General features: G+C 40.9%; 4 protein-coding genes across 5 annotated transcripts; 1 reads left to right on the top strand and 3 right to left on the bottom strand.

Annotated features, from left to right (window-relative positions):
- Nucleotides 1-1277: 1277 nt before the first annotated feature.
- On the bottom strand, nucleotides 1278-3869 carry LOC147210788 (uncharacterized). Its single transcript, XM_086129406.1, has 3 exons — nucleotides 3636-3869; nucleotides 2205-3533; nucleotides 1278-1760 (listed from the first exon to the last, which is right to left on the bottom strand). The coding sequence occupies exons 1-3, from the start codon at nucleotides 3867-3869 to the stop codon at nucleotides 1278-1280; spliced, it is 2046 nt and encodes a 681-aa protein (XP_085985532.1).
- Nucleotides 3870-5857: 1988 nt separating this feature from the next.
- On the bottom strand, nucleotides 5858-11579 carry LOC147210787 (uncharacterized). The gene is made up of 3 exons (XM_086129393.1): nucleotides 11504-11579; nucleotides 6246-6943; nucleotides 5858-5998 (listed from the first exon to the last, which is right to left on the bottom strand). Exons 1-3 carry the CDS (start codon nucleotides 11577-11579, stop codon nucleotides 5858-5860), a joined length of 915 nt encoding a protein of 304 aa, XP_085985519.1.
- fkbpl (FKBP prolyl isomerase like) lies at nucleotides 8235-22427 on the top strand. Of its 2 annotated transcripts, none has more exons than XM_086116528.1 (4): nucleotides 8235-8415; nucleotides 17240-17440; nucleotides 18697-18965; nucleotides 20674-22427. In XM_086116528.1, the coding sequence occupies exons 2-4, from the start codon at nucleotides 17269-17271 to the stop codon at nucleotides 21316-21318; spliced, it is 1086 nt and encodes a 361-aa protein (XP_085972654.1). In that variant the 5' UTR covers nucleotides 8235-8415; nucleotides 17240-17268; the 3' UTR covers nucleotides 21319-22427. The 2 variants fall into 2 exon arrangements, with proteins under 2 accessions (XP_085972654.1, XP_085972646.1); XM_086116520.1 differs by lacking the exon at nucleotides 8235-8415 and adding an exon at nucleotides 16351-16450.
- Nucleotides 12565-14443, bottom strand: LOC147210786 (uncharacterized). The gene is made up of 2 exons (XM_086130670.1): nucleotides 14222-14443; nucleotides 12565-13277 (listed from the first exon to the last, which is right to left on the bottom strand). Exons 1-2 carry the CDS (start codon nucleotides 14400-14402, stop codon nucleotides 12565-12567), a joined length of 894 nt encoding a protein of 297 aa, XP_085986796.1. The 5' UTR covers nucleotides 14403-14443.
- Nucleotides 22428-22807: the final 380 nt, after the last annotated feature.

The following is a 22807-nucleotide window of genomic DNA, read 5'->3' as shown; positions in this document are numbered from 1 at the left end:
TTTTTATTTCCTCTGAAAATGTTCCTTCAGGCCCGAGCGGAACATCAAAATAAGAAAAATACCAGTATTGCAAAAATGTATGGCCACACATTAAAATACCAAAGCACCATAAAAGTGCTGTTAATTGTGCAGAATGAAAGTTACAGGACGCTAAAAGTCCTGCTTGAGGTAGATATCCATCCATCCATTTTCCGAACCGCTTGATCCTCACTAGGGTCGCGGGGGGTGCTGGAGCCTATCCCAGCCGTCTTCGGGCAGTAGGCGGGGACACCCTGAATCAGTCGCCAGCCAATCGCAGGGCACACAGAGACGAACAACCATTCACGCCCACACTCACACCTAGGGACAATTTAGAGCGTCCAATCAGCCTGCCATGCATGTTTTTGGAATGTGGGAGGAAACCGGAGCACCCGGAGAAAACCCACGCAGGCCCGGGGAGAACATGCAAACTCCACACAGGGAGGCCGGAGCTGGAATTGAACCCGGTACCTCTGCACTGTGAAGCCAACGTGCTAACCACTGGACTACCGGGCCGCTGAGGTAGATATGTGAAAAGAAAATGTGAATGCATTTGGCAGAAATGACTTCCTCTATGGCTCACTGACACAGTGAGGTTAAATAAATTTGTAGCTGAGCTTGAACCCAACCACATACCCGACCCTTCTGATCGGTTTCAGTCTGTTAGCATTGATAGCCTATACTCCCCCATATTGAACCATCAACGATGGCGACTTTCATCAATTTGCAACACTATTTTGGATCAATTTACTGCACACATTTGAAGGAACCTGAATACCCAAAGGAAGAAGAATCAGCTCTTATAGACAACCCCAGCGTTGAATGACCATGTCACCTCAATTTCTTAGCCAGGTGGAGACCAAGCTGTAAGAGTTGACAATGTTCACATCAGTCTATTTAATGTAGACTGGAGAAAACGGTGAATGCTGGTTTGGACAGCATGCATGTGTTTTTAGCTTGAAGAGATTTCCCTTGCAAAGCAGTGCCCTGCCCCCTGTCCTCTGCCCCCCCCCCCCCCCACACACACATATTATAACACATTTCTTTGGTTGACATGACAGTGAGTTGGAGGGAACGCACAATGTACAGATGGTGAAAATGTAAACAATATCATTGGAGGGAACCAGTGTTGGGAACCAGGCAAAATCAGAGCTGTTCAAGCCTGGCAAACTGAAGTCTGACAACAGGTAATACTTATGGCCCGTGCACCTCCACTTGCATATTTTGCCAGTTTTGGTCTATGAAAACATGCAGGAGCATTAAGTCCCTAAGAATGGATTCCAAGAGTCACATTTTAATGCTTTATGTCTGCATCTAATTAGAGCAGCATTATGCCCACAATTTGGGCATAAAACCGTAGAGGACTCAAGAGACTCCTGTGCTATTTTTATCGTCTTTTTCATCTCTGACAAGTTGTTTTTCTTACTGTCGCCAAAGTCCAGTAACCTGTTTGTCTCAGCCTCTGGTTTAAATCTCAGGGGCATGAGTTCTCGGTCCACAATCATCCCTCCCCTTGGCCTGTATGGTGTCCGACTCACTGTAGGGCCTGTGCTGATTCTGATGGGCTCTAATTTCTTTTCTGGAAGCTTTTCTTTCTTCGACGATATTCTTCCCTTTGATTTTTGAGACACAATAGGTGGAAGCATTCGTTGTTTATGGGTCTGGAGGCCTTTCCTTTCCTCTTTTAAGAAGTCACCATGGCCAAGCTTTGTTTTTGATGTTTTCTGAGAAATGGGTGAGAGCTTTGGTTTTGGTGTTTCAGGTAAGAAATTGGTCTGTATCCCTTTTGATTTTACTGTCACTGTTTCACCACACGTACTGCCTGTTTTTATAGGTGCGAGCAGTGGCTTTGACTTTGACAGTTGTGTTTTTTTTTTCTCCAAGCCACTTTTTGGTCCATCTTTTTGTGGGATAGGTGAAAGTCGCCGTGGCTGTTGAGATGGGCGAGGCACTTTCTTTTCTTTCATTTTATGTCCCTCAGCTTTGCGTAGAATAGGGGGGATGACTCCTGATTTTACAGACTCCTGTGATAATTTTGTTTCAGTTGGGATCTCTTGTATCTGTAGCTTTCCTGTGTCTTCAAGTGGTGGTGTCACTGGAAATGCTGCAGATATATCATCTATATCTGGCATTGAAGTTGATGTGGCAGCATCTTTGAATGGTGGTTCGATTGGTGGTGATGGTACCGGTTCAGGCTCTGTCTCAGGCTCTGGTTCAGGTTCTGGCACAGGTTCTTGCACAGGCTCTGGTTCGGGCTCTGGTTCAGGCTCTGGTTCAGGCTCAGGCTCAGGCTCAGGCTCTGGTTCAGGCTCTAGTTCAGGCCCAGGCTCAGGCTCTGGTTCAGGCTCAACTATGATTTCTACGTCAGCCTCTGTGTTTTCTTCTTCCTGGGGTGATGGTACTGGTTCAGGTTCATCCTCTGGAACATCCACAACCTCTTCATCTGGGGATGGCACTGTCTCAGTGTCTTCTTTATCAGACTCGGTGATGTCTTTTTCAAGTAACGGTTCAGATAAGTCTTCTGTATCAGACAAAGTGATCTCTCCATGCGGAGAAAGCACCGGGCAAGGTATGTCCTCTGTGTTTTCCTCTGATAGGCGTTCAGATAAACTGCTTTCACTTTCCTGTGAGGGCTCAACCTCAACTGTTTCTTTCGGTGGGGATGGAACTGATTCAGGTAAATCTTCTTTATGAGACACAGGAGACTCTGGTATTTCCTCTATGATAGGTTCAACGATTTCTTTGGGTGGTGATGGCACCTTTTCAGGTATGACCTCTATGGGTGATGACACAGTAGATAATTCTTCCATATCAGGTACCTGGATCTCTCGGTGAGACACAGATCCTGATATTTCTGTGTTGGTCACACTGACAGATAGATTGGATGAACTTGATACGGTCGATGCAGGATTTTCCTCCACTGTAGTTTCTGAGTTGTCGATTTTGACCATTAAGTCATATTCTACACATGTAAATGGTGTTGGTATTGGCATTTCCTCTGTCTGATTCATAGTGACTGATAAAGTGAATGAACTTGACACTGTGTACAATGGAGACTCTACTACTGCTACAGTTTCTTGGGTCTCTTGCGTTTTGTTGATCTTTATTGAGAAGTCATACTCAACCGACGTACTTGGTATTGGTTCAGATATAAGCATTGTATCAGAGGCAGTGATCTCGCTGTGTGGTTCACATATGTCCCCTGTATTTGTTTGTTCAAATACACCATCCGCATCAGATCCTTGCATCTCTCCATGTAATGGTTTAGATAAGTCCTCTGTATTAGATAAGTGGATTTCTCCATATGATTGCGGCAACAACGTTGGTCCGGATAATTCTTCTGTTTTGCTCACAATCAGTGAGAATGTGGATGAACTTGATACAGTTGACATAGAATACTGCTCTCTTACTGTCTCTTGTATTTTATTCACTTTTATAATAATGTCAGACTCTATGTGGGTATTTGGCACAGATGTGCCTATGTCTTGTGCATCTGGTACCAATTCTGAAATGCCCTCTGTGTCAGATGCCATTATGTTGTCATATGGTTGTGACACAGCTCCAGATAGGTCATATATAGTCGGCACTGGTACTAATGTGTCCTCTGTATTTTTTGCAGGACCTGCAATAGTTTCTGTATGAAATGTCACACTCTCATCATTTACTGATGACACCACTGTCAGTGTATTCTCCGTACCAGATATATGGATTTCCTCATGTGATTGCAGCCCATCTGTTTTGCTCACGGTGACGGATACAGTAGACAAATCCTCTCTTGCTGTTTCCTGACTTGTGTTGATTTTGATGACAATGTCTGACTCAACATAATTAGTTGGGTCAGGAACGAACATATCTTCTGCAATTTGCACTGGTCCAGATATATTTTCAGTATTTAGTACAGGTTCAGATATATCCCTTGCCTGTGCTATTGGCTCAGGTGATGGGGTCTCTTCATGTAACGATGACATCAATATACATTTGTTCTCCATACCAGATACATAGATCTCTTCATGTGATTGTGACAATGACACAGATTCCGATATTTCCTCCGTTTTGTTCACAGTGACTGATATTGTGGATGAACTTGATACAGCAGACATTGGCGATTCCACTCCACTTGTTTGGAGTTCTTGTTTTTTATTGATCTTGATTAAGATGTCAGACTCCACATAGGTGTTTGGCACAGGAGTGGATATATCTTCTGTAATCGACAGTGATTTGGATATATTCTTTGTATGCGGCAGTTGTTCAAATATATTTTCTGTATCAGACGCAAGTATCTCTCCCTGCGATTGCGGCATTGACACTGATCCCGAATCTGCAACCAGCCCTTCTGTTTTGCTTACCATCACTGATACGGTGGAAGTACTTGATACACTGGACATAGGAGACTCCTCCCCTGGTATTTGTTTCATTTCTTGTCTTTTGTTGAACTTAATAGACAAGTCATACTCTAAAACTTTGCTTGGCACTGGATCAAGGATGTCTTCTGTAATTGGTTCGGCTCTATAAATATCTTTTGTCTTTGAAGCTGGTCGAGATATGTACTCAGTATCAGATAAATTGATCTCCTCACATGGTTGTGACATTGGGCCAGGTGTGTAACCTAATTTTGAAACCTGTTCAGACATGATAACTTCTGCATCAGATAAAGAACTTCCTTCATGTTCGAATTTCTCTGCTCCAGATATGTCCTCTCTCTCAGACACATGGATCTCTTCATGTGATCGTGGCAATGGCACTGCTACACATATATCCTCTGGATCCAACGCATGAATGTTTTCATGTGATTCTGGCAAAGACACCATTTCACACTTGTCCTCTGTACCCACGACTTGAATATCTTCATGTGATTGTGGAGATGACACTAGTGCAGATATGCTCTCTGTATCAGATATGGGGAACTCTCCAAGTGATTGAGGTATTGACACTTGTCCTGGTATGTCCTCTAGTTTGCTTTCAGTGACTGATACATTGTCTGTACTGGGCACGCTGGATACAAGTGATTCATTGCCCACTGCATCTTGTGTCTCCTGTGCTTGTTTGATAGTGTTTAATAGGTCATAATCTGCAACAACATCTATTATGTCCTCTTTCACTGGCACTGATCCAAGCATATCATCTGGATGTGGTAGTAGTTTACATACTTCGTCTCTCTCATACACAGAAATCTCTCTGTGTGGTTTTGGCACATGTTCAGAAATGTTTTCTGCATTTGACACTACTTTAGTTCTTTCAGATGTAGAAGTCTCATCCTGTGGTAACGTAACTGATCTAGCTATGACTTCTGTATCAGATACAATGATCTCTCCATGTGATTGCGGCAGTGATGCTGGCCCCGATACCTCTCCTGTTATGCTTACAGTAACGGATACAGTGGAAGAACTTGATACAGCTGGTATAGGAGATTCTGATCTTGGTGTTTTTTTGGTTTCTTGTCTTTTGTTTATTTTAATTGAAAGAGTCAATGTCTCTTCTGTAATGTCATCTAATCCAGATATGTCTGTATTTGAAGCCAGTTCACTTATGTCCTCTGTATTCAATACTGGGATTTGTTCACATGGTTGCGACATTGGTCGATGCATGTTCTCCATATTTAGCACAGGTGCCGATATATCCTTTGTATCAGACGAGGACATTCCTTCATGTCCTGATGGCATTTGCCTAAATACTTCATCCGAATCAGATACAGGGATTGCACTGTATGATTGTGGCGCTGTTTGAGGTGCACATATGTCTTGGTGTGAATATGACAATGACAGCAGCCCCTCTTCATGTTCTGATGTCGCTTGTCCAAATACCTCCACTGAATATACGTGTTTCTCATTTTGAGACTGTGTCACTGACACTTGTCCACATATGTTCTCCATATTTGATACATCATGTGAACATGAGTCAGAAGCTGGTCCAGGTATGTGCTCTGTATCCGATATATGGAATTCTCCGTGTAGTTGCGGCAGTGACACTGCTCCTGATATTTCTGTTTTGTTCACAATGACTGAGATGTTGGCTGAACTTGACACACTGGATGCATGAGATTCATCTCTCACTGTTATTTCATGAATTCTGTCATATTCAACAGCTTTGTCTTCTGCATTTTGTAATTGTTCACATGTGCCCTCTGTATCGCGTACAGTGATCTCCAACTTTGGTATTTCCCATGTATTTGACACTGATTCTGATATGTCATCTGTGTTGGTAATTGACACTCCAGATGTGCATTGCACTTCAGATACACGACTCTCTCCACAGGAATGTGGCAATGACATTGGTCTTGATACTTCCTCTGTTACGTTCACAATGACTGATAGAGTGGATGAGCTTGATACAGCGGACATAGGAGAGTCTGCTCTGGTTGTTTCTTGAGATTCTTGTCTTGTGTTGATCTTGATGATGATGTCAGACCCTTTATAGGTAATTGAAGATGTGCTTTCTGTTACTAGACCTGGTACTGATATGTCCTCTGTACTTGGTACTGGATTAGATTGGTCCTCTGTATCGGTTGAAGGTGTTGCTCCACACGGTGAAGCCACTGATCCAGATGTATCCTCTGAATGAGATACATGAATCCCCCCTTGTGACCGACATTGTGAAATTGGTCTTGGTATTTCACCTATTTTGTTCACAGTGACTGATACAGTGGATGATCTTGATATCGCGGACATTGAAGATTCATTGTCTGCTGCATCTTGTCTTTCATGGATCTGGGTTACGTCATACTCTGCACCGGTTGTGGGCAATGGAGTGGGTATGTCCTTTGGACTTAGCACTGTTGGTAATGGTGCAGATATTTCTTTGGCATTGGTCTCAACAAATGACACAGTGGCAGAGATGGATGAACCTCGGGCACCTGATGTGGCCACATCCTGTACCGGCTTTTCTCGTGTCTCTTGCCTTTTGTTGATCTGTCTTAGGAAGTCATACTCTGAAAAAGACAACAAATAGTAACATTATAATTGAATTTAGACTGCACTATAGCACAGACACAATATTTTTTCCCAATCAGCGAATCACTCTTACATATTTCAAAGCCTTTCAAATCTGTCTTCATCTCACACCTTTTGGCAAAGAGTATGCATTTCCCCGTGTACTGTTTCCCCAAAGACCAAAAACCTCACGAGGACTCTAAATTGCAGCAGATATGAATTATTTTCTGTGCCAATTATCCTACAATATACCGGGTACTGTAAGTCAGATGAAATAGCCTCCAGATCTGTGACCCTAAACAGATTAAGAGGTCAAAAAAGTATTGATAAATGCCACTCCATAATTACTTCTCCTTTGCAATATTCTTCTGTTGTTATGCACATAAGATCAACAACTTCCACCACAATCCGTGTTGATGGTCCGACTTCGATTTAGTAGACTTTGGAAATAAAATTTCAAATTGACAACAATTATATTTGGAATTATTCCATATTCCAAATCATAATCGCCATAAAACCTGGACAGACAATGTTTTAAAGTTCATAAAAGCATTCAAATGTTCTGTGATACAAATACAAGCAGAGATTACCCAGATGATTATGTTAATGGCAATCAAACAAATAATTAGTTACTTAAAGGAGAAGTCTAGTCAAAAAGGGTCACGGGGCATGCTGAGGCCTATCAAAGCTATCTTTGGTCAATAGGCAAGGTACACCCTGAACTGGTTGCCAGCCAAACTCCGAGTACACACAGACGAGCAACCATCCACGATCACAATCACACAGAGGGACAATTTCGAGTGTTCCATTAACCTGCCACACGTTTTTGGAATGTGGGAGGAAACCGGAATACCAAGAGGAAACCTACGCAGGGACGGGGAGAACATGCAAACTCCACACAGGAAGGCCGGAGGCGGAATCGAACCCTGCACCTTTGCACTGTGAGGTCGGCGCACTAACCACTCATCTACTGGGCCGACCTGGTTAAACATCACTGCTGTTAATTTATAGAAGAGTGCCATGTCATGATTTACAGGTAGTCGTAGGCCTGTCACAATAATTACTATAGCGCAAACCTGGGCAAATTACGGCCCGCGGGCCGGATCCGGCCCGCTGGTCTTTTTAATCCAGCCCGCCGATGGTTGGCACAGTACACAATTAAGGTTCGATGTAAATGATTGTATTCATTTCATTTGGACTTGTAATGACAGGCATTTCAACGCCAGGTGGCGCAGTTATTTGAAGTTGCAGAGCACAGAGAGGGAGGGGGGAGACGATGCGGAAGCCCGCAGTCGTAGCGCTAAATCAAGTAACTCCGCTCGGTACGACAGAATAAGTGTGTCCGCGCCGCTATTTTCAAACATTGATTCGTAAACGACGACATGCAAGTGACTCTTTATTGCATTGAGTTTTACTGGAATTGCGAACATTTTTCGTCCTGTAGATCATGGCATCCAAACGAAGAGGAACAGTAAGTGAAGTGCATCTGATTAAACGAAGCGGGTTACAAAGTACGAAACATTCAAGAGACGCTTGGAGTCTGAAAGACTCAAATCTACGAGACTTTGAAAAACAAGGAAGCGATTCTTGCTCAGTCCGATTCTGGGTGTTTCCATGCTCAGGGTGAAATGTATGCGGCTCGACGGACAGTCGAGTAAATAAACGTTTCCTGAAATGGTTTGACTGTTATCGTGCTAAAAACTCCGCAAACTGGACCGCTAATAAGAGAGCAATCGATTTCCATGGGCATCGTAGACTTCGAAGCGTCCCGTGGCTGGCTTCAAAAGTTCGATGCACGACATCAGCTGAGCAACGCTGTCTTGTGTGGTGATTGAGGGGAGGTCAAGTTCAAGACAGTGAGTGGAAAGAAAGCCACCAGGTCTTTTACGTGTCTCATTTTGGAGAAAATAGTCCTAATTTTGTTATATTTTGTCATATACCTGTACTTTATGCTGCAGTTTATGGGCAATATATTGTTGCACTTTGTTGCTTGTGTTGTCACACGTGTACAGTATGTTGTTAACATACTTGGACGTTCATCACAGTTGTTTCACTGTTCTCATTAAAAAAAAAAAAGTATGGTAATACTTGAATACTTTTGTTCTGTTGATGTTTGGTATGGACTGTCAACATATACATTTTTTTATATGTACCGTATCTTTTGCTGACCCGCCCCACCTGTCAAATTTAGAAATCAATGTGGCACCCGAGCCAAAAGGTTTGCCCACCCCTGGGCTAGATTGATCTCTCCTGAACAAGAAAAAAAATCAAAACACTGAAACATGCTTATATTTTTTCTACATTGTTTGGCAGTTGGGACAAAAAAAATGCGAGTTCTGTTACATTATTACTTACTGGCATACAAAGACATTGTGCTATCTTCATGGGAAATTTAAAATCAGAAAGCACTGTAGTGTTCATCTTACTGAAAAAGAGTTACAAGTGTTGCACAATTAGAATTGTTTTGCATAATTTCACTGAAGAAATCATTTTTCTGTAAAATAACTGCACTTTCATTATCTAGAAATAATACATACTCTTATCAGCTTCTGTAAACAATGTCATTAACTTATTTCAACGTAGAAATAAAATCGAAATCAGGAGTAGATTTCTAACTTTTGGCCCGGCCCTCCACAATATTTTCTGCTTCTCATTTGGCCCCCCCGGGAAAATAATTGCCCACCCCTGCTATAGCGACTTATCATTTGATGAATACAATGGACAAGATATTTTTTGTTTTACATACGTGTTTGTTTACAGAAATCATCACCAGAATTCATGCTGCTTTGTTCCTATTAGTCAACTTCCTTGCTCTGGAAGTCTCACATGCACACATACACACAAAGCAGTGGAATGGCTTTTGAAAAACATATCGGTTCACTTTGCGTGTTCCCCGTTGGTTCATAGAGATTCGCACCTCTTTTCCTCATTTATAGCTCTGTATAGTCATGCTAATAGTCACCAAGTAACAGTAAAGCAAGCCGGCACAACCATTTGTAATGGCGAAGAGCTATCCTGTTCTGTGTTCTCTTTGCATTGCTTGATCATGCACTATGGGTTCTGCGAATGTTTGCAACGCCCGCCAGGAACTTAAAGAGACTGGCATGTGGCACCAGATACCTGTTTCGAATGTCAGAATTGACAGTGAGAACAGTGTACTGAGTCTGTATTACAACTCTCATAAAGTCACTGTACCGTCATAGAAACACAACAGCCTCTGTGTATCATATAATACTTTTACTTTTAATAAATAGAGGGCTTTTTTTCGGAGGGTATATATCAGATCAGTGTTTTTTTCACACTTTGATGAGCCAAGGTACCCATTTTAGATGTGAAAAATGTCACACCTGTACCAAACAATTATCAAAAAGTATGACTGCTGTAATAACGGTCTTGTCTGAATTTAGTCACAAGTGTCCTGACTCGGTGTGAAATCTGGGCTTGTTTAATTGAACACAAAGCTGATACACTTGCAGGGAGCCATGATTTATTTTGGTGGATGAATGGGAACGGTTGGACACACAGGTTGATTGTTCTTTTTGCCATCCAATGGAAGAACATTTGATTTTTCTGCCCACCACTATACGCTACTGGCATAGATTTAAAAAATATATATATTCTGATGAATGAGAAAAAAATACACAATAATACTGATAGCAGTAATGCTGTGAACATGCTTCCTGTAGTCATTATTTCACTTTCAGGGAGATAAAAGACATCTCATTTTACTCTGCCACGACACATTATTTCGTTGTATGTGTTGTGTTAGTATTTGTTGATGTGCAATGTTTTTCAACAGAGTCTTGATTGACTTTTATTGTTCTATATTTCAATGCAAATGTCCAATATTCTTGAGAGTTTAAAACTAATTGCTCTTAAAAAGAATGTACTCTAATTCTGTCTCCTTTTATGCCATCACTGTATCAGTGGCATAAAAACATTAAAAAAACAAAAGATAGTGATCGTGTCTGAAATTATTTTTTATCATGACAGGCAAGTACACACCATTTATTTATCGTATGAGTGACGCCTGGCAATGTCTCATCTTGAATGTTAAATTTGATCTGGCTTGCACTGCATGAAGAAACAAACAACTTACCCCATTGTTCTTGAAATCGAAAGGCAACCTCATTATCGCTTAAGTCTGCTCCTCCAAACCTTGACATGTGCGTTAAATGCGTTTCTAAACATCTTGGAATGTCTTCGGGTTGGGAAAGTATTGTTGTCCTGGAGGTACACTCAATCAGACTTTTGACGCCAAAGGATAACGGATTCTTAGAATCCATTTTAAGCAATAATAACCGTTGTTCCTTTTAGAAAACCATGTGTGTGTAGATTGGTTGAAGTTTTCAGAACCCGATCACTCCGACGCTCCTCTCGTAACAAGAAACAAAGACTGTGTCAGGGATCAACAATTGCTTTTAAATGCACTCCTCAATGGATGTAACCAATTATGTCATATTGTGTGACATCACTCAGCAATGAGGTCACTTTGCATCACAGGGCTGTATGTTGTCATTGCATTACCGAACAGCATTGATAGCCATTTTTTTCCTCACTTAGCTTCTTTTGCTTTGTCAGGTAAATACCGATGAAGCCTGTGTTGGCACCATAGGGTATGGTGACACTATCCATACATGTTGTACGTCTCTTTTTACAAATCTTGGAAATGGAGTAACAATTCTCCTTTGGCCAAACAAAGGACAGTGGAGCGGAAAGCTCCTCACGCACTGGCAAAACGTTATCGAACCGTCTGTGAGTGATGACCCAACGATCGTGTACTGGCAGCTGGGTTGTTGCAGTCTTCTAATCCGGAGATTATTAAGACTCTTTTTACATTTGGTTTGAAAAACTCCACGTATGGGTTTAATGTGTCTTCGAGGCCTTATGCTTATCATGAGTGGTTTTGTTCCAAAATCGATAAAGGAGCATTTTCTGTGTTGAGATTTGATCTGTAACAAAAAATAAATAAAAGGGTTTTTTTTCCCCAAAATGTGCAAAACCACTTTGTTGGGATGCAAAAAACACTCCGTCAATACATGCACATGGTGATATGTTTTGAAGTCTTGTTAGTCAAAAGACCTCATCCTGTCTTCTCATCTAAGGTATCCGTAGAGCGTAGGTGAGCACACAGCTTGAGTGAATTCCCATCTTGGACCATATCCGCACCAATGAAAGATATTTTCAAAAGCGTCAGCTAATTCTATCAGTTTTGGTCTCTTGTCTACATACAAAAGTATGCACCCTTAAAACTGACCTTTTGGAAAACTTGACCTTTTGACACTATGTCCTCAAGAGTTTTGTGTCGGAGGAAAAGTGAGTCATTATTACAAGCTGGATTTTTTTTTTCCCAGCTAGGAACATTTGAAAAATAGACCATGTATGTGTAGACGTGAACACCCGCTACAATCTCACTGAAAAGATTTTTGTCTTCCTTTTTATTCAGTGTTCCGCATAGGAGTTTATTTGCGGCATTAGTCCTGTCTTCATCTTCTGCACTTTTATATCAATTATACACCATTAAGATTTTGTTCTCACGATTACTTTATTTGATCAGAAGAAGCAAACGGAAGGTGATTAAACTGAAATGAAATAACATTCTACACATCATAGTCGCAGACTATACCTTAGGACTCAGTGGCACGAGTTCTGGATCAAAAATCATTCCTCCTTTGGGTCTGTATGGGACCCTTATCTCAGATCCAGGGCCTACCTCAGGTTTTTTAACACCCCGATACTTATGGACTATTGGCGCTGTACCGGTTCTGACTGGCTCCGATTTCTTGTCCTGATCAGACTGATCTTTGGATTTATGATACAAGCAGTCTTGCAGTGAGCAAGTGAAATTGTCACTGTTTGTTTTGGGTGTCTTTTTCGGTTTCGGCTTTTTTTGTGGAGAGGCTTTCTGGAGGGAGTTTGGTGACATTGCAGGTTGAGGATATTTGATGATCTGCTGCCCGATGATCTGCTGCCCTTTCCGCTCCTCCTTTACGTATTCACTGCACACTACTTTTGTTTTTGTCCCTTGGGAAGAAGGTTTATGTGGCACCTGTACAATGATGGATGCTGGAGACTTTTTAGCCACTTTTGTTTCTTTTTGACTGGGGGTCCTGGCTGTAAAAGCCTGTTGTGGCTTTTTTCTCTGCGATGATCCACATATTTCCACAGTACCAGACAGAGGGATCTCTTCATATGGCAGTGACAGTGGTACTGAGAGCTTCTCAGCCCCAAATAGAGTTAATGATCTGGAAATGGCCAGAGACGATGAAGACAATCTTACTCCCATCTCTGCGATTTCTCTTTGTCTGCTGATCGTCATCAGGAAGTCGCTCTCTGCAGAGACAGCAAACAATATACATGGAATGTGGATACCCGCAGTATCTACTTATGACTGTTGTCAGCACCAAATTTGCACAAATATTACAAATCTTTTGATTTACCATGTCAAAGATCCATTTAAACCCTTTCGTAGGACTATACCAGGGGTCGGCAACCCAAAATGTTGAAAGAGCCACATAGGACAAAAAAAAGCCAAAAAAACAAATAAGTCTGGAGCCGCAAAAAAAAAAAAAAGCGTTCTATAAAACTTACAATGAAGGAAACACATGCTGAAAGTATGTAGGAGACTGGACTGTCTCAGAATTGTTTATATTACTCATTCCTTTGTTGTGTGTTTTGGTGCATTATTTTCACTTTTCTTAGTGTCAGTGAAGTGATCATTAATTTCCGTTTTTCTGAGGCTGTCTTTGAACGCCTCTCGAGTCGAACGAGAAGAGAGAAGACACGGAGTCGGACGCAGATGTGTCTGTGTTTGTCGAGACTGTTAAAAGCATAAATAAAGTGTATGTTTTAAAAAACCAACACCACAGCTCTCCTTTTTCGGAGCTGCAACATATATCTATATCTATTTGAGCTATATTAGCCTACTTTAAACATCTTTTTCCATTTTCAAACATTTTTATAAAGCTCCAGGGAGCCACTAGATGTCGCTAAAGAGCCGCATGCGGCTCTGGAGCCGCGTGTTGCCGACCCCCGGACTATACAAACAGATCATTCTTGCCTAATGTGAATGGGTGCACCAAAACCTTGAACACTGAGTGTTTGGATGCCATGATAAAACTGTAGTCATGTGGTCAGGTTCAACTCCAAAACGGTGTCTGGCTTACTTCATCCTCTTGATCCAGAAAGCTGGTCATCAAGATAGTACAGTTCCATATTTACCGATTCTTTGCTTTGCTTAGTTTCTCGACACCAAATTTAAAACCAGTCAGACTCACCCCATTGCTCTTGGTAGTGAAATGCAACCTCTTTAAGATCTGTTTGGTTAGTGCCTCCGAATTCTATCATTTGAGTCAGATGGGCTTCTAAAAATTTGGTGATGTCGGCTGGCTGTGACAGCAACACCGCACGTGAGATGCACTCGAGCTGACTCCTACGGCCGTACGGTAGCAGATCCATTTAGATTACGAGAAGGCCCCGATGACGCTGAATGAATACACTCGGAGGCATCAGCACAAGGATCAACAGTGGCTTGCAGACGCATTCGTCGCAGATGAAAAGGCTCGTGTCATTAGAGCAAATGAAGTGTCTATGTGACATCACCTGCTTCAAGGAGGTTGTGCGACATCACAGGGCTATGTGATGTATGAAACATTTCAAAATAGTCTGGTCATGACACAACAAGCTTCTAGACTGAGCAATCCTATGAAACATCGGTTCATCGAAACTATTCGCAAAGCAGATGTTTCATGTTGTTGTTCGTGTGCAGAGCTTTATAACTGCTGGCTTACTTAGATGCAAGTTTTCTGGACCAACACAGGCATCATGAGATAAATTGTGGAATGGCGGGATGAAGGTCAGGCTGGTTGACATTGTTCACTTGACGTGTGTTTCGGCCTCTTTTGATGGAAAGGCAGGATTCAACAGGGCTGTTCTGTGTCACCTTGTCTTTATCCTTTAGCCATATTTTATCTCACTTCATCAAAGTTAAGGCAATTGGGAACACTGAGTCAACGAGCAGGCAAAACTTATTTGTTCCCAAAATAAAAAATAGTACTGTAGTTAGGTAAACATTGACCTTTAACACCTCAGTAGTCTGTGGTCTGAGTTCGAATAGTTGGAAATGTGGATTTTTTTAACAGCCCAAAACTAAATCCAATACATTATTTAGGAATCACTTGAAAACAATCTCTCGAAACAACCCCACATTTTCATGCAGTTTAAATATTAGTTGTCATGTATTTCTGAGCTCATTGTGGGTGTTTCATGTGAGCATCAGATAAGGAGAGCTGAAATTGACCTTTTATGCCTGACCGTAACCAGCAGCTTCAAATACCTTTCTGTACATCAGTTGGCTCGCAGTTACGTCCCTTAAAAGATTTTTATCATACCACTTTCCTTTAAGAGTACCATACAAATTATTTGACAGTATGATAATCTAGCCTACGTTTTCTAGAAAGAAAGACTACGTATTCCACACCTTTCACCAGCAGACATGTTTCCACATTATGTGGGAAAACTGACTTAATATTGTAGAACTGCCTCCTGAAGTAATTTCTGTTTCAGTATGTACAACTGTGAAACAAATTATCAGACCAATGAACAAAAACGGGGATGGTGAATTTCCATTATAACTGCTTACAAAAAGAAATAGAGGGACAGACTTGAACATTCTCACAAGAGCAAACTCTTGGCTTCATATTTGTTATGCAAGTCAAAAATAACACTAACATTAGATTACACTGGTCAACAACAACATTTAATCAGAGGTGGCTTTATGTGTTCCTAAATGTATTTTTCGCACTGATTTCTAAAAAGTCTTTACTTTTTTCTAGCACAGGTTTTTGTGATGTTTTCTTTTTTGTTGTTTTTAAGTTTGACTTACAAAGGTTTGTGCGCAATACGGATTTTACCATGTGTTGTAATTTATAGCTGTGATGTTTCAGAAACAAATCCTTCTTTACCTCAATTCATAAATAACTATACAGATTACTATCTTACATATATTTTTCATGATTTAATAATAATAATAGTAATAATAAAATGTGCTAGAGACACAACGAGATAGGAGTCATATGGAGATATGAGCGCAGAAAAAATGTTCTTGAAAAGTTTACTTACATTACTGATGAAAAAAAATAATAATTTGGTTGACCAATGTCATTGTTCGCATAGGTGGCTTGGAAATTAGAGCAATAAAGAAACATTCAATTTGGACTCATAAAAGAAAACGTACACCCCCCCCCTCAAAATAGGATTTAAATGACTAAATGTTCAATATTGCGCCTTGTTGCACTCAGATTTGAGTCCCCCCCCCCCCCCCCCCCGAAGCTCTCCGCACTGTGCTGCAGACTGCAGATGGCAGTAATGCGACGTATCACTCATTGTGTCTGGAAGAAAGCAGAAAGAAGTAATGGACCCGGAAGAAACCCATCACCCATGGCCGATATTGATTCGAAGTGTCGGTTGAATCCGCTGAAATTGAATCAATGTGTTTGTTGGATGTGGTAGGCCATTCTTTCAATAATCCACCAATGCAATACACGACGCGACGTTATAGAAGACTATTGAGTCCGTACGTTCGTTGCATTTCTGGTTGGGTAACCACGGTTATTAAAAGCAGTTCCGTCTTCCAGTTTACCTCACATTTGTGAGAGTCAGGATTCGAATCTCGCTTTTTACTCTCCTGTGTGGTGTTTCTATGTTATTTTCCCGTAGTTGCGTGGGTTTCTCTTCTGGTACTCGGGCTTCCTCACGCATCCTCTGAGCATGCATGTTTTGCACGTCAATTACACACTAAATTGTTCATCGGGGTGAATGCGAATGGGAATGCTTGATTGACAGTATCATGATATTAGGTATGAGCTTTTTGTTGAATCCGACCTTCAACCTGTCATATCTTTTTTATCTTTATCCTGTCTTCAAAACGTTGGGAAGTTTGCCAAACATAGACGACCAATAATTATGAACTTAACGGAATGATATCATACCAAAGGCCCGGGTTTACAATGATTTTTTTTTTCAAAATACAAATATTAATAGAAAGCCTTAGTTTGACAGTCAAACATGCACAGGAAAAACAAAGCCAAGATTAACAACACTCCATTGGTTGTTAAAATACATAGGGAATAAGTATAGCACAGTGAAGAGACATTCCTAAAAAAATCACTACAAGGTGTCTTTCCAAACAGTTTAACAGTTTAAGTGATGTGGCAATGTCAGAGAAAAATGACACATTTCCCATTTGTATCCATCGTACAGATTTAAGGATGCCATCTTTTCTGTGTCTTTTACAGAATCAATTGGGCTGTCTTGAGCTGGCGAGATGGATCCAGTTGAAGCTGTTAAACATTCGCAGGTTGTTGATGCTGCCGCCAGTGATCCCGATGGGGTTGATGTCACATCTTGGGTGTCGGTCTGTCCGAGAGGTCTCTGGGTGGTCCACAAGACGCTGACACACTCAGAACGCCAACGGAAAGTTTCTGATTCCGGAGAAGGTGACAATATTATGTTTTTTTTTTAAATTTGCTCTAGAGGTGTCAATTAACTGACCACTAATTTCTGATCAAAATAATCAATAGCTATTTTAATAAATGAATACTTATTTGGAGCCATTGCTCAAAATTGTCCAGTTCCTCTGATTTCAGTCATCCCTCATGAAATCACACTGATTATCCTTTCTAATTCATCAAAATTAGAAATTTGCAAATGTCTGTATTCACTTTGAAAAACAATAATCCAAATAGTAAAGAATTTAGTTTGAAAAATGGTTGGTAAGAACAACATCAAGCCCACTCATATTATATTGCCTAATTGTAGTTTGCCTAATTTTTACTGCTGTCCTTGGATCTTTGTATCCTTGACTTTTGAGGGCTAGGAAAATTCCTTGAATCCTTGTAAACTCAACTTTAAATATGACTTGAAAAGAAAACGATAAAAGAAATTACTGGTAGTAAGTCAAATACACACAACTAGATAAGAACAAAGCTATGATTGTACTATTTTAATGTACCGGTAACTAATTTATCACAGATTGGGAAGAAATTGTGCCTTTGAGTATTATGTTCCCTGTGAGTATGTGTTTCCACTGCGTTTTTGTGTGAAAATTTGTTATTTGGAGGACAATATCACCATGAAGTCGATGCTAATTTGCCGTTAGCATTTCATTTGGGTTTTACACAACTTTAGCATTTGCACTAGCAATGTTTTAAAAATGAAGCAATTTTTGTATTTAAATACATGATGTGTGTGCATTTTTTTGTTGTTTATAGTTTTACAGTAAACTCCAACTGTCGTGTCATTAAACACCTTAATGGACACTGTTTAGGAACGGCAGAATCACATGAGGGAAGAAATTTCATCTGTGCTGTATGTTCCATGTTACACATACAGTACATTTGACAATAAAGTTTTATCCAATCCAATTATCCAATCCAATGAGCTACGCGCTTTCTACGCAAGCAAAATGGTGCATTCAGGGTACTTTCCCAGCGCTGGGAACTTGTAAACGCAACGCACCGTTGTGCACAATAATCATTTTAATTCAATTATAAGTCAAGTCAAGTCAACTGTATTTCTAGAGCACTTTCAAACAGCCATCGCTGCATACAAAGTGCTGTACATGGAGCGATATAACTTTTAAAGACTGAGAGAAGCCAAAATCAAAATCACTAATACATTTGATTAATCGTCCAGCCCTAATTTAACAAGAAGTAATTGAGCTGTAATCTACCTGTTGTTTGTTTTCTCGTAGCGCTGTTGTCCGCTTACAAGCCAAGGTTAGGTTCGCTGTGTCGTGTCCGTGTGTGTGTGATGGATCAAGCTGAAAAATCGGCATCTGTGAAAGACCACGAGACCAAGCGTGGAGGTCCACTTGAAGTTCCAGAAGCGGCCTTTCGACGTCAGCTAGACTCTGTTCTGCAGATACCACTGGGTGAATGGACTACGCTTAAACTTGGGGAGGGTCATTGTGATATCACAGAAGCCTGCGTGGAGGCCATGAGAGCTGGAGAGACATGCCAGGTATGAAAAATTAGGCATCAGCGTCATCACTAACACTTCGTAGGATTTGATCCAGCCTTCTCACTGAATCCTCCAACATAACATTCCTGAATCTTTTTTTCCGCCACAGGTTTGTTTCATCTAAATGAGTTTATTAAATGCAGGAAAACATTAAACGCATTCCAGAAAGAGAAACAAAATATTAGAGAATTAAAGTCATCTGAAATAATGAGATTCAAATTATTAAAACCAAGCATCAGTCTTGATACATGACAGTGTGCAAATGGGGATTGAAACAATTGAATAAAGGATAGATTCATGAGAATGATGTAGTGAACAAGATTGTTTTCATCCCTGATTTAAATCAACCGAGAGTTTGATCAGTCCTCGGGTATTCAGAGAGTTTGTTCCACAGGGAGGAGCATTGTAGCCAAATGCTGTTTCACTTTGTTTGGTTATGGTTCTGGGAGACCTGTCCCAGACCACCTGGGGGGTCGGCATGCTTCGTATTTTGGTCCAAGACCATTTAGGGATTTATGGAATTGCAGCACAATTTTGTAAATATATTCTTTGACTCACAGGAAGCCAGTGTAGTGGTTTCAGGACATAGGTCATAGGTGTCAAACTCAGGTCCTGGAGGGCCGCTGCCCTGCATGTTTTCCAAGTCTCCCTGTTGCAACACACCTGATTCAAATGATGAGATCATCAGCAAGCTCTGCGGAAGCCTGACATTGAACCTTTTCCTTTGAATCAGGTGTGTTGCAACAGGGACACTTGGAAAACATGCAGGACGGCGGCCCTCCAGGACCTGAGTTTGACACCTATGACATAGGTGATGTGGTTCAGAGTCGTGGTGTTAGTATGGACTCAGGGCGTATCATTTTGCATCAGCTGAGGCTCTCTTTTATTATTATTATTATTTTTAAGATCCGGAAAGACACCATGACAGTAATATAGCCAATTTAAAATAAAAGCCTGAACAAGTTTTTCTGTGTCTGGTTGAGGCAGAAAACCGTTGATTCGAGCGATGATTTTCAGGTGGCAATAGGCAGATTTAAGATTAGCTTTTAACTGGTTGTGAAAATTCAGGCCTGAGTCAATAATTACACCATGATTTCTGGCTTGATTTGTAGCTTTCAATGGCATAGCGTTAAGGTAACTGCTGATCTTGGACCTTTCATTTTTGCGTCCAAAAACAATCTTTTCTGGATTGAGCTGGAGAAATATCTGGTCAATCCACTCATTGATTTGATGGATATACTGACTTAGTGAAAGCACAGGACTATAGTCATTCGAGGACCCTGAAATGTAAAGTTGTGTGTCATTTGCATAAATATGATAAGAGGTGTTGTGATGCTCCATTTACCGGAAAAAAAAGGAGCAGTGTGTAGATGTTAAATAGAAGTGGTCAAAGAATGGATCCTTGTGTAACCCCGCATGTGATCTTTCTTTCCCCAGACTCATGATTACCAAGTGATACAATGTAGTCCCTATGTTGCAAGTAAGATATTTGGGGGGGGGGGGGGGGGGAATACTGTGCTTTTGAGCCTCAGGGATTAATCAGCACTGTCTCCCCATGACCCATCACAGATACTTTAAAAAAACCTGAGAAAGCCTTGCAAGACTTTAATACGGCAGATAAAAATGGCCAAAATCCTGCAACATAAACTCAGCTTTATTTCTTCTGACTGATGCTAGATCAGTTTCATGTTTGTGTCTTGTTACTCAGATACGAGTCACACCGGCAAATGGAGCCGATATGTGGCATTCCCAACCCATGCAGGAAATACGCGCCACCGTGGAACTGCAAGCTTTTACGCCAGGAAAAGAATCCTGGCAGATGTCGTCTGATGAAAAATGGGAGTGGGTGAGGTCCCATAAGGAAAGAGGCGGCCAGAGATTCAGAAGTGGAGACTTGTGGGGAGCGTCGGACAGCTACAGTCGCGCCCTCAAACTCGTCATCGCCCTGCAGGGCTTCGAGGCAGTCAGAAAAGAACATCAAATAGACGAACAAAGTACGGCGCCCTGCAAAAATCAACCGTGCGGTCCTACAGTTAATAAAGTGCAAAGCATGAAAGCTGAACTTCACTCCAACTTGTCATTGTGTCAGCTCAAACTGAAGCAGCCAGTGCGGGCTAAAGAAAATGCTGCCAAGGCCACACAGCTGGAACCAGGTCATACTAAAGCTTGGTACCGACTTGGCCAAGCCTGTCAGATGGTGAACGAGCTGGAGGAGGCCCGGTTGGCCTTTCGTAAACTCCTGAAGCTACAACCGGAGTCCACGGCGGCAGTGAAGGCTCTTAAAGACATCAAAAGTCGGGAAAGGGAAACAAATACACAGTTGGGACAGAGACTTAGTAAAATGTTCAACTAGAATGCTGGAAAGTGTTTAATACTGTAATACCAATTAGGGAGGCATGATATTGGGAAAAACACGTAAAATGCGATATTGGTGTGGAATATCGCATGTGGATATGATTGTGATATTTAACATGTACCAAAAGAAATGACAATTTTATCATACATTACAAATACATTTATCATGTGGCAAAATAAACAGCTCAATGTATTCTCAGCTAATTAATTGTAATGCCCCTGGATGCTGTACACCTTTTGGATGGCAACGCACATTTTAGGTTTTCTTGGTGTTGAATTCAGATAAAAGCACACAATTCCATAGGAAACCTCTTGCTTGTCTTTGCTATATGCATATGGGCCATTATCACGATAAATTAAATAAATTGTGCTGCCCTCATGCAAATGATGATGATTGTTGCATGGTTCTTCATGGTCCCAACCAGACTGGAATGGATGGACATGTTCATTGGACATTTTCAGGAGCTCGGATCTTGATAACAGAGTGACATAGGTAGGCTATAAGGAAAAGAATTGGCTCAGCAAGCCATAAACGATTTTTAATGTTGCTGTATTGACATGCAAACAAAACATTTTTTAATACAGAAATATATTTGTGGTGGGGGGGGGCAGGCAGAATCTTACACAACAGTCAGCGGGGTCATGTTGAGACATTGAGACAGTTATATTTTGCATTTTGTTTTAGGTCTACAGTAAATGATCTACAAATAGGTGCTGTACTGTACTTAAGTCTGGCTTGATCCGCCTTAGTCAGCTGGCAAAGGGTGAAGCCATCACTTTGAATCTCTAGTCTTGTGCATGCCTTTATGACATCTTATGTACTTCTGTAAAGTCAGCCTCTCCCTGAAATCTCCAGTTCAAAATGCTGCTTGCCTCTTAGTTGGGACATGAAACAGCATGCAGTTGTACTCATGGCCCTTGTGAATTGTTAGCAGTTTTTTTAAACATGACTGGTCGATGAATGGGGACGCTCTAACTTTTTTTAATGCTTTTTAATTGTTACTCTGCAATGCTTATTTAACTTGAATCCCATTAAATGTAATTTTAAAATGTGTTTTGCATGATCCCTTGGGTTTTCTTTCCAAATAAAAAATGTATTTTACCTGCTCATTAATGTTTTCTTTAAAAGAATGGTACACATCTGACACAATCTGCCAGGGTACAGCAGGAGCCTTTAGCCTTGTTTTCACGTTTTAGTAATTTGCTTCTTTTTTCTTTTTTTTTTAATGAAAAGTTTTTGTTGGGGAATTAAGTCCAATCACCACACTACAATTTGTTTCAGCAGTTGTATTATTATTATTTTTATGTTTGATTTTTTTTTTGATAGATTTTGTTGGCGGAATTAAGTCCAATCACCACACACTATTAGTTTCAGCAATTGTTTTTCAAGTGCCAAATACACTTGAGTATTATTGAGTTGCCAAAATAATCTTGTCATTGTGTAGGTTTTGGTTCAGTCAGTGATTCGGGTGTATTTCTCTTTTAAA

The sequence above is a fragment of the Hippocampus guttulatus genome, chromosome 1 (genome assembly GCF_054856545.1).
Source record: "Hippocampus guttulatus isolate MCC_2025c chromosome 1, RoL_Hgut_1.0, whole genome shotgun sequence".
Taxonomy (NCBI): domain Eukaryota; kingdom Metazoa; phylum Chordata; class Actinopteri; order Syngnathiformes; family Syngnathidae; genus Hippocampus; species Hippocampus guttulatus.
Note: the sequence above shows the minus strand (reverse complement) of the source record. Positions and strands in the feature narration are given on the sequence as shown.